We start from the raw sequence: 12,767 nt of genomic DNA on the forward strand, positions 1-12,767 counted from the left end.
GGGCATGGGAGGCAGCTAAAAGGACCAAAAGAAGGTAATTCCACGCCAGGCCAGGGGGTGGTGGGGTGCAGTAAACCTTCCACTTTTATCTCTCCAGACCAGACACAGGAAAGTTTGCCGGATTCCGACAATGTCACTTCCGGTTCCAGCCCTGAGGACGTCATTTCCGGTTCCAGGCCCCGATGACATCACTTCTGCCAACCTGCCTTAAAAGCAAGACAACCTCAGTTCTGTTTTGGACTCAACTTTGTCAGAATAAACACATCTGTGCAACCTATTTTGCCTTTTGCAGCCAGGATTCAAGTAAACGGGTGGCTGCCCCAAACCTGTTTTCTTGTGTCAAGGCTATTTATATTCAGATTGGCGTAGTCGGCAGGATGTTGGCCTCCTTGTGGAATCAGGAGACGAACCAGAAAGAAGCTTTGACACACCATTAGGACCTTCAACCCTTAAGGGTTCAGGTGGGAGAATACTGTTCCTGAGTTGCCGGTTTGGAGACAGTCAGTGTGGGTAAGGGGAACCTGAGGCACTTCGACCCAGGGGTCTAGCCTAGACCAATGGGCATGTGGACAAGGGGCCTACGGACTAGAGCCAGGCTCAGAGGGGAACACATTGGGGACTTACTATGGGCTCTCAAGAAAAGGGACCGCTCCACTGAACCTCACAAAGAGAAACACCTTTGATAAAGGTGGGGGTTCCCCGGGTCGGCAAATAACTGAAACTATGAGGATAATTACTTTTTCACATGGGAAATAGTGGTTTTGGATATCTTTCTTCCTTGAGTAAAGAAAGTAATTATGTAAAACCTATATTATGAAATCACTTTGGTTTTGTTTTTCTAATAGGCGGAGTGGTGGCTCTGAGGCTAGGGATCTGCACTGGCAATCAGAAGGTTGCTGGTTCGAATCTCGTCAATGCCAAAAGGGACTCTGCTCTGTTGGGCCCTTGAGCAAGGCCCTTAAGTCTTTGAGTAGTGAGAAAAGCGCTATATAAATGCAATTATTAATTATTATTATTATTATTACTGCATCATCATGTCTAAAAGTCTGAACCCATTCATTGTGACAAATATGCATAAACAGAGACATTACAAAGAGGCAAAAACTTTTCCACAGTAATGTAGGTTAAAAGAGTCATTACAGTCAAGTGTAAAGAGCACAGCAAAAATCATATAGCAAAACCAAATAGCAATAGCAAATCCAAACATTTTATTTAAAGATAGTCCTCTGCCAGATAGATTAGCAAAAAATGCAATATATTGGTTATTAATATTTACAGCAGGTCTGGCATATTACTCATCAACCTGCAACACTCAACCTTGCAGTTTTTAATAATATGTAGAATTAATTTTTTCTTCACATTTACTCCAATACCGTAATAATGAGTGGGTGTCAGAATAAACTGCTGAGGCTGCTATTAGAAAGTGTTTAAACCTTAGATCTTGATGCAAATCTGTGATGCTTGCATTAGGCACATTTTATCACTACATAAATTTATTCCACATTTGCATTACCATAATCAGCAATTTTGAATTACACTGCTGAAATGTGGTAAATGCTGTTAAGTAAAATGAAATAAGAAGAATGATAGAAAAAAATTAATATGCATAGACCCAAAACAAATAAATGCACAGAGTACTGCATTAAAAGTCAGTAAATAGTTAAAAACAAACAAAACATATAATATGCTTGTACACACTTACCATTCCGCAAATATCTGTGAGAACTCAAGAGAACTATTTGCAACTGGAGATATGAAGTAGAAAGGAGTGGAATTAAGGCTGGCAGAGTCGATAAACTGATAAAGGCATTCAAGAAGGTCATAGACGACTCCTGATGGATAGCAGGGAACCAGAACATTACCTCCACTACGTATAGTCATAGCTGTTATTAAAAAAAGAAACAATTCAACTTATTAAAGCCAACTAATTTTATTTGCACTTTCAGACTTTTAATCCTTTCTATTTATAATGCACTTAAAACATACATACCAATACAGTAATAAAAAGATGTGCATAAACCAACTAATGCAGTGTTGTGTACGTTAACACAAATACTAAAGTCTTAAATAACAATATTAAATATTACACACTCAAAGCGTAGCAGCTATATGTACTTTCCCAAGCATTCACTAGTATGGGATATGGTCTACAATACATCACAGAGCATGTTTCCAGTCTTCCTTCAGTTCATGATAAACAAAATCAAACAATCTTAAATTTTACATATGCATTAACACTGGGGACCAATACAAGGTACTTTACAAGGCTAATGAAACTATAGTACAGCTTGAGCAGTAAAACAGCTGGAATAAACACAAAGAATGTAAAAGATACGTACTCTTGGTGGACATCATATCCTTGAATTTTACATAGAAGCACTTCTTAAGTTGCTTTTTAGCTTTAATCACTTTTCATAACGTGACCTCTTCGGCATTGCTTTCATTCTTCCGATTATTTTAACTGTATATTTTACATAGTAGCACTAAAATCCAAATAATACTGTAATGTGAATGAAGACAGGCATAAAACCTGAGGCTGTTTTGTCAAGTGCATTTTAAGTTTTTTGTGTTTTTTTAAACCATAAACAGTTTCTTTTAGGTGACGCACAGCTTCTATGCCCTCAAAACTTTAAGAAATAAGACAGAAACAAAAAAGGAGTATGGGAAAACCATTAACTACCTATTATGGTGTGAGATTAAAATTTAAGAGTAGTGAGCAGACGTAGGTAATTAGACTTCATTCCTAAACCTCTGAGAAATTTTCTTGAAAAATAACTATATATTCACTGTATATATAAAAGCTGTTATACTATTACATTTTATTACTGATGTTATAACCAGTTCTCTCTCCATCCCCCCATTTTATTTCACTGTAAAGGCACATAAAGACAAAAAAAAAAAGATAACATGTCCCGGAGTCTGCTGCAGGTTCTCTGCCTTGATAGATGTGCCCAGAGCAGCTCCAGGAGAGCCACCCCTTATCTTTAAGACATGCCCAAATCACCTCAACCGCCTCCTTCTGATCTGGAGCAGCAGCAACGCTACTCTATCAAAGAGGGAGAGGCAAACCGATGTAAACCGAATGCTCTTTTTTCTTTGGTTATATTCTTGAATAAAAGTGCACGTGTTTATTTGATATTTGGACTAAAGTCTTCACACATTATACACTTCCTGTCATTATTAGTATAACATGGAAGAAGTTTTTGCTTTAGGTATGTGTTCAGCATTTCCTTTCATCCTACACTTACCCAGATTTTTGTAGACATGGAACACAAATGAAATGCATGTATTCCAAATAACGATACGGTAATCCCTCCTCCATCGCGGGGGTTGCGTTCCAGAGCCACCCGCGAAATAAGAAAATCCGCGAAGTAGAAACCATATGTTTATATGGTTATTTTTATATTGTCATGCTTGGGTCACAGATTTGCGCAGAAACACAGGAGGTTGTAGAGAGACAGGAATGTTATTCAAACACTGCAAACAAACATTTGTCTCTTTTTCAAAAGTTTAAACTGTGCTCCATGACAAGACAGAGATGACAGTTCCGTCTCACAATTAAAAGAATGCAAACATATCTTCCTTTTCAAAGGAGTGCGTGTCAGGAGCACAGAATGTCACATAGATAGAGAAAACAATCTCTGGCAAACAAATCAATAGGGCTGTTTGGCTTAAGTATGCGAAGCACCGCGGCACAAAGCTGTTGAAGGCGGCAGCTCACACCCCCTCCATCAGGAGCAGACAAAGAGAGATAGAGAGAGACAGAGTTTGCTTTTCAAGCAAAAATCAATACGTGCCCTTCGAGCTTTTAAGTATGCGAAGCACCGTGCAGCTGCACAAAAGATAGCAACGTGAAGATAATCTTTCAGCATTTTTAGACGAGCGTCCGTATCGTCTAGGTGTGCGAACAGCCCCCCTGCTCAATCCCCCTACGTCAGGATCACAGAAAGTCAGCGCAAGAGAAAGAGAAAAATAAGCTGGGTAGCTTCTCAGCCATCTGCCAATAGCGTCCCTTGTATGAAATCAACTGGGCAAACCAACTGAGGAAGCATGTACCAGAAATTAAGTCGCTCTGGTTAAGAGCGTCTGCTAAATGATGTAAATGTAAAAGAAAATCCGCGAAGTAGAAACCATATGTTTATATGGTTATTTTTATATTGTCATGCTTGGGTCACAGATTTGCGCAGAAACACAGGAGGTTGTAGAGAGACAGGAACGTTATTCAAACACTGCAAACAAACATTTGTCTCTTTTTCAAAAGTTTAAACTGTGCTCCATGACAAGACAGAGATGACAGTTCTGTCTCACAATTAAAAGAATGCAAACATATCTTCCTCTTCAAAGGAGTGCGTGTCAGGAGCAGAGACTGTCATAAAGACAGAGGAAAGCAAACAAATCAATAGGGCTGTTTGGCTTTTAAGTATGCGAAGCACCGCGGCACAAAGCTGTTGAAGGCGGCAGCTCACACCCCCTCCGTCAGGAGCAGAGAGAGATAGAGAGAGAGAGACAGAGAAAAACAAACATGCAAAAATCAATACATGCCCTTCGAGCTTTTAAGTATGCGAAGCACCGTGTAGCATGTTGCTTCACTAAGCAGCTGCACAGAAGGTAGCAACGTGAAGATAATCTTTCAGCATTTTCAGACGAGCGTCCGTATCGTCTAGGTGTGCGAACAGCCCCCCTGCTCACACCCCCTATCAGAGAAAGTCAGCGCAAGAGAGAGAAAGAGAAAAGTAAGTTGGGTAGCTTCTCAGCCATCTGCCAATAGCGTCCCTTGTATGAAATCAACTGGGCAAACCAACTGAGGAAGCATATACCAGAAATTAAAAGACCCATTGTCCTCAGAAATCCGCGAACCAGCAAAAAATCCGCGATATATATTTAAATATGCTTACATATAAAATCCGCGATAGAGTGAAGCCGCGAAAGGTGAAGCGCGATATAGCGAGGGATCACTGTACTGTATTATTTACCCTATACAACCTCAGGCACATCACACGCACATAAGGAGCCTTGGCCCACGAGCTGAGCTCCGTCAAGGTGGGGGATGGGACAGCAGGCTGCTTGCTGCATTTACAAAACAAAAGACGCTGATGGTAGAGGTGCGAAGGGATTTAATGTGGACTGGGATTACGAGTTTTTTTAACACTAGAATTACCAGAGTCTACGAAAAAACTCGTAGATCCGGCCCACCTTAAAACCGTTCTCACCTCTCTTTTGTCTTCTAAATGTGCCGATTTGGAGGAGCAGCGAGCTATTCCGTCCCCCACCGTCGCAGAACGTTCACTAAGTTTTTCAGCACATGGCTTGTTTGATTATCTGGGAGTGACTGAACTGCTGGAGTTTTAGAATAGAAATAATAGATCGCTATTTGGAATACATGCATTTCATGCGTGTTCCGTTTCTACAGTAATCTGTGTAAACACATTGCTAAAACAGAAACTTTTTCATATTTTAGTAATAAATGTTACAAAATGTAGAATGTGTAAAGCCCGAGTTCCTAAGATCAAATAAACACTTCCACAAAAGCTTCACACACCATATGACGGTTTCTGTGGCGTAGCATGCTAAGGTTTGCTTTTCAGACCAAGTAGCTTTTCTCTGCCTCACAAACATGAGTTCAATTCTCCGCTGGGGATAAAGTGTTACTTCTTTTTATTGTTTTTAACCTCAAACGGACATAAAATTTGTAAATTGGTATGCACTGTCAGTTAATGAGATCGTTATATTTTCATGTGGGATGCTCCTTTTAAAATATTTTTTTAACAATTGAGACTGCAATTAACATGAACAACTGTCCTTATAACTTATTTTTTTCAAGATCCATAACACACAGACAGACAGAGCACTGCGTAATACAGAGACAGACAGGCAGAGATATACAAACAAACAGGGAAGGCACATGTACTGAAAGAAAAAAAAATCAACATGTGCGTTGTTTCTGTAGCACTGAATGAGCTCACCCGCTCTAACATCACCCCTCCCCCGATCTGGCTCTCTAAGTAACAGCGCAAGTACAGACGCAAACCAAGTGTAATCAAGAGTACTGGTTCGATCCCCACTCACTCCTATATTTGCCGTTTTCAGTAGTAAGCTGCTCTTTTTGTTAATATTATACAGTACACACATGCACTTGATTTGTGTCTGTACTTGCGCTGTTACTTAGAGAGTCAGATCGGGGGGAGGGGTGATGTTAGACCAGGTGAGCTCATTCAGTGCTGCAGAAACAACGCACATGTTGATTTTTTTTTTCTTTCAGTACATGTGCCTTCCCTGTTTATTTGTATATCTCTGCCTGTCTGTCTCTGTATTACGCAGTGCTCTGTCTGTCTGTGTGTTATGGATCTTGAAAAAAATAAGTTATAAGGACGGTTTGCTGACTTGGAGCACCACTGCCTTACTGTGCCACAGAGACGCGAGTTCGATTCCCAGCTTTGAAGAAAGTGATTTTTTTTTCCTCAAACGGACATTGAATTTATAAATTGGCATGCACTGTAAATCGTTAACTTTAAAATGTCAATCGCGGTTATTTCTGTTGATTAAGTCATGCTTTTTTACTTAGAGTCAGAACAGGAGCTTTTTCAGCTTATTCAGCTTCTGATCTGACTCAAACAGCGCCAGTATAACTTCACACCCAACCTGACGCTGTTCGTTTTCAAATAATATTGCATTACTTCGACGATGTTTTCTGATTGGTACTATTCGCGTCATAAAATGATTTCTTGAAAACGTCACATATATTTGTCTCTTTCTTTTTTAAAATGTGCGTTGTAGCACTCAGCAACTGGCCACCTGCATGTTCTTGCGCACACTAAATCAGACAGCGCTATATGCAATCATCAGATTCAAATGTTAAGTTATATAGCACAGAATGGAAATCAGCAGTTCTTAGCATTCCACCACGCAAGCTGTCATATCAACCGCCTACTGTAACTTGCTTTCTTTTTTCTTCGGTTATAGTCTTGAATAAAAAGTGCACTTGTTTTGTTATACTTTTACATCAACATATGTTCCTGTGTTTGAGCTACATGGGCATGCTCAAAAAATACGCGTGTAATGCCACGAAAACTGCATGCAGACACTTCAGTTCGCAAGCATTGGTACGACAATGCAGTCACAAGTACACTGCAGAGCTTTGGCGCGTCTTTATGTGAAAACAGCAGTGTCAGATGGGGAGTGTCTGATGATTGCATATAGCGCTGAAGTTACTGCTCTTTACTATGCTTTCCTCTGCATGTCCTGGAGTACAAAAGAAACAGCATACAGCAACACGTGGGGACTGGCAATACTGGGGGAAAAAAACATGCAGTCGTATGTATCGTGATACACTGCAGAACTATAGCGCGTCTTTATGTAAAAACCGCAGTGTCAGGTTGGGGGCGGTAGGGATGGATCCTGAATGCGACTGAGACAATGAAAAGTGAATTTAAAAAAAATAAAGCTAACCTTTACAAATATCATAAATTACACCAGCTGTTACAGACTGAAATCAAATGTATCTTTTTATTCTAAAATAGTGAAAATAAGAACACTTCTCAAATGGGAGTTGTGCAGGATCGAATTCATGACCTTCTGATGCGTAGTCAGCGACTGATACTGTTACGCCACGGAAGCAGTGATAGTTAACACGTATCAATGTCTCACACTAAGGCGGGTTTTTTTGGCGGTGGCTATTTTTTTGTATCTTTTGTGAAAGTGTGTCTTTGATATTTGGACTTAAGGCTTCATACATTATATAGTTTATGCCTACATTTTGTCAGTTGCTACTAGAATATATAACACGTTTCTGTTTTAACAATGTGTTTACACAGATTACTGTAGAAATGCAACACATATGAAATGCGTGTGTTTCAAATAACAATCTTATTATTTCTACTCTAAAACTCCACTTCACTCCCAGATAATCAATCAAGGCAAGAGCTGGGAAAAGCCTGTTTACGTTCTAAGTCGTTGGGGGGATGGAATAGCCGGCTGCTGGCAGCTTGTCTTTATCAGTACATTTAGATGACAAAAGACGCTGGCGGAGAGGTGAGAAAGGTTTTAAGAAGCGATTTAAGGTGGGCCGGATATACGAGTTTTTTCGTAGGCTCTGGTAATTCTAGTGTTAATAGGCTTCAGGAATTCTAGTGTTAATTAGCTTGAAATTCTTTTTAACACACTGGATGTAGTGATGCTTCATTTATGAGTTAATGTTCAGGGCAATCAGCATGTACAGACCTTGTTCATGTTTAACTGTTTGTTTGTCCCAGGCCACTGTCCCATCCTGCCTCAAGTCCTCAATCATTGTTGCCGAAAAAATCCATCACGAACAGTCTGAATGATTTCCGCCCAGTGGCACTCACATCTGTCATCATGAAGTGCTTTGAGAAACTGGTGCAGAGTCGTATCGTCTGCCTGCCTGCCAGCAGACCTGGACCCATTTCAATTTGCTTACAAATCAAAGAGATCCACGGAGAATGCTGTGGCCACAGCCCTTCATGCTGCCCTGACCCACCTGGAGCAGCAGGGGAGTTACGCCAGACTGCTCTTTGTAGACTTCAGCTCGGCATTTAACACCATTCTCCCACAACGGCTGGTGTCCAAACTGGCAGATCTGGGACTTCCATCACTCACCTGCAGTTGGATACTGGACTTCCTGTCTGGTCGCTCTCAGAGGGTCAGGCTGGGTCTCCACACATCCACTGCTCTCAGCCTCAACACCGGGACGCCACAGGGTTGTGTGTTCAGCCCGCTCCTCTACACATGACTGTGGCCCCACTCACCATAGCAACAAGATTATAAAGTTCGCGGATGACACAACGGTGGTTGGACTCATCTCGGGCAAGGAGGGTGAGCTGGCATACAGGAACGAGGTGGAGCAGCTGTCAGAGTGGTGCACAGTCAATAACCTGCTCCTCAACACCACAAAAATGAAGGAGCTTGCTATTGACTTTAGAAAACATAAAACTGACACCCAGCCACTCATCATTGGCGGGGCCTGTGTGGAGAGGGTCCCGGTGTTCAGGTTTCTGGGCATAGAGCTGGAGAATGACCTGACCTGGAGCGCCAACACCAAGGAACTGCTGAAGAAGGCGCAGCAGAGACTGTATTTTTTGAGAATCCTCAGAAAGAACCATCTCCCCCAAAATCTGCTCCTTGCCTTTTATCACTGTTCCATCGAGAGTGTGCTCACATACGGACTGTGTGTGTGGTACGGCAGCTGCACTTCCTCAGAAAGGAAAGTGTTCCACAGGGTCGTTAGGACAGCGGAGAGAACAATTGGTTGTACCCTCCCCACTCTGGAACAAATCTACACCTCCCAATGCCGCAAAAAAGCAATAGACATTTCACAGGATTCATCACATCCTGGTCAATGCCTCTTCCAGCTTTTGCCATTGGGCAAGAGATACAGAGCAATGAACACCAGGACAAACCACCTTAAAAACAGCTTTTATCCAAAAGCAATCATGGCCCTGAACTCAGAATAAAACTGCTCCATATCATTTTCCCAATGTGCAATATAGACCTTAAGTCAACAAGTGCAATTTGTATATTTTGTAAAATACTTTTATTACTATTCGGTTTGTTATTATTTTCTCTCTTCTTGTCTTTTTAACTCTTATGCCTCACACTGAGTCGACTGCACCTTCAATTTCGTTGTTCCTTTGTAAAAGTGACAATGACAATAAAGATCTATCTATCTTATGAAGAATGGACTTGATTGACTCATAAGCAATTTGTTTAAACTCTATTGCTCATCATTCTTCAGTTCATTATGATTTGCTCCACAGTAGCAACACCTGCTTAAAACTGATGTTGCAGACTATTCAAACCTTGGGTTATCTCCAAGAAGAGGTTGTACTATGATGGAATTACGCAGGCCATCATTGAAATGGTAGTTATACTACATGTTTATTAAGTGAGAATTAATCTCCAAAGGGTATTGTTCACTAGCAGTATCACTGCAGTTTTCTGGATCCATGTTGAGTTTGTAAATACACTATAAATCAAAACACTTGAAATTTGTAATACACATATTTGTATACACAGGTGTACAACTTTACAAAGTGTTTAAAGTGTTATATCATTTTTAGTTTTAAACTCCAAGTTTATATTTTTGTCTGTGTTTATCAATTTTCCAAACTATTTTACAAAAGGATTGATTAAAATTATCCAAATTATTATGAATGATGCTATGTAGCTCTGCCCTCATTAGGTCATATGCATTTGGTCTGTCCTAAATTAAAACCATTTTAAGGAATGATATTTGCTTATCTATCAGATAATGTTATATTTACAATTATTTCTAATTCTTTCAAGGCAGTGTTTGGAGAAATATCAGACAGAATTAGACACTCTCTTGATAAACTTATTGTTTACCTATACTATATTGTTAGTATGTTGGCTGAATTTGCTTAACTGAAAGAATCCTTGATGCACCTTCCATAATTCAATGGGGAAAATGATGTGCTATATTATGTAAAAATAGGAAAAAAAAAAAATTCTTGTGTATGGAACAGTACAGTTTTTTTTTTCAGAATTTTGCAAGAATTTCTACATTTTCTGTTTAACATCTATATATCTATCTATATATATAATTAAAATGAGGAATAATATTGTAATGGGCTATTTGTTATCAAATAGTTCTCTTTATTTGGCAATGGCAGGTTTTAAATGTTGATGGTGATTAATGTATCTTAACTCTTCCTTTGATAGTTTGCATTAGCTGCTGAGAGCCACTGCCTATCTCAGCTGAGTTGGAGACCAGACAGAAAACATTTTAGGAAGATTGCCAGCCCATTAAAATATATACTGTAAATACACACTTACAATTACCCATACCAGGAATAGTCATTCAACATAACCTGCAAATCTTGGGCTGTGAAAGAAAATGAAACACCCTGCGGGAAACCACAAGAGACACTGTATGACATTAAAACAATGCAGACAAGGTGTACAGATTGGGACATGATCACCAAGACTCAAGGTTACTACAGCATAAGGAAACAGTGCTAACTACTGCATGATCATGTCACTCAGTATGTGGAGATTTTTAATTCTGTTTTGTGCACATATACAACTTAATATCATCTGTACATTCAGAAACCGTGTACATTTTGATTTTCTGTATACAAACTTCATGCCTTTTTTTTTTTTTACTTCCCAGGGATGATTTTTACAATTAAATATGAAATGTAACTATATATTGATAATTAAAAACTCTTTACTGTTAGGTTTTTCACTTGATTTCTGTGAATCCTGACTTACTTTAACCAAATTTCACACTAATCTTGCTTTTAGGACCAGACCCCTGATGTATCCTAATAATAACAATTAACAGTAAGCAGAACAGACACTCAGACAAACAACCTTGAATGCTGAAAGTTTCTAATTACTTCAGCATCAGACTGTTAATACACTTGTTATTAAATAATGGCTTAAACACTCAGAATACCTGGATAAGCAGAATGAAAATTATGAAAACTAAGTATAAAAAAAACACACACATTCATGCATAAAACCAAGTTTGGTAAATTTTATATTTCCACATTGACCCCAAAACAAATAAACTAGGAAATAACAGTTTTTTTTTAAATTTGGCTGAGTCAATTTAAAAGCTGAAACTAGTTGGAACAAAAACCAGAAGCCATGGGGTCTTCAGTCTGAAAACCACTGATCCACAGTACAGTGATCCCTCGCTATATCGCACTTCGTCTTTCGCGGTTTCACTCCATCGCGGATTTTAAATGTAAGCATATGTGAATATATATCGCGGATTTTTCACTGCTTCGCGGATGTCTGCGGTCTACAGTACGTGTGCTTCCTCAGTTGATTTGCCCATTTGAATTCAAACAAGGGACGCATTTGAATTCAAACAAGGGACGCTATTGGCAGATGGCTGAGAAGCTACCCAATCAGAGCACGCAGTTAAGTTCCTGTGTGCTGCTGATTGGCTCAGCAACGGAGTGCTGCATTAACCAGGAAGTCTCATCTCACTCATTCAGCATTAATGCACGTTACTGCTAATGCTTCAGGATTGCAGAAAAGGTAAAAGTTTTGGATATGTTGAAGGAAGGAAACAGCTACACCGCTGCAGGACACAATTACAGCATCAATGAGTCCACGATTCTTTTTATTTAAAAAGGAGGAAAAGCATATAAGATATAAGTGTCCTTTAATCAGGGCGCAAAACGAGTTGCAAGTGGACGTGATAAGGCAGTAGTCTGGATGGAATCTGCTTTAGGGATTTGGATTGAAGAGTGCTGGAAGAAGAACAACGGCAGTGCTAAACAGTCGCCTGAAGAAGCTCCTTTAGAAGAGCTGTAACGCTATCCTTTGTTGTGCAGTAAAATTAAACTCATCGTTATCGGACAAGTCGTTGTGTCATTGTTGGTGAGTAACCATAATTAATTATTTACGTGCAGTACTTATTACATGTACATAGTTTAGTGTCGCTGTACACACATTTTACTGTATACAATTTTTCTTGCATTGTACGTATTTATTGCTGGTGGCCTGTCTGTTGTAATGGCTGTAACGTATGTGATATCGGAGACGCTCGATATCTTTAAAATAATATTTAGGTTTTACTGTATGTAAACTGTGTTTACATACATAATTTCAACGAATCTTACCTAATATCTAAGAGAATACAAAGGGTTTATGCTGTGTAACTGTGCGTGAAATGTTTATAATAGTGTGGGAGAGTTTATAAGGGCTTAAAATATATAAAAATAACCATATAAACATATGGTTTCTACTTCGCGGATTTTCTTATTTCGCGGGTG

General features: G+C 39.5%; 1 protein-coding gene across 2 annotated transcripts in view; it reads right to left on the reverse strand.

The window, feature by feature from the left end:
• Positions 1-12,767, reverse strand: part of ints9 (integrator complex subunit 9) — a 315,943-nt gene that overhangs the window by 125,667 nt on the left and 177,509 nt on the right. For both annotated transcript variants that reach the window (XM_051919331.1, XM_051919332.1), the window contains exon 10: positions 1,703-1,883. In XM_051919331.1, the coding sequence (XP_051775291.1) occupies positions 1,703-1,883 (181 nt within the window). The remainder of the gene's footprint in view (positions 1-1,702; positions 1,884-12,767) is intronic.

This window comes from Erpetoichthys calabaricus, chromosome 15 (assembly GCF_900747795.2).
Source record: "Erpetoichthys calabaricus chromosome 15, fErpCal1.3, whole genome shotgun sequence".
NCBI lineage: Eukaryota > Metazoa > Chordata > Cladistia > Polypteriformes > Polypteridae > Erpetoichthys > Erpetoichthys calabaricus.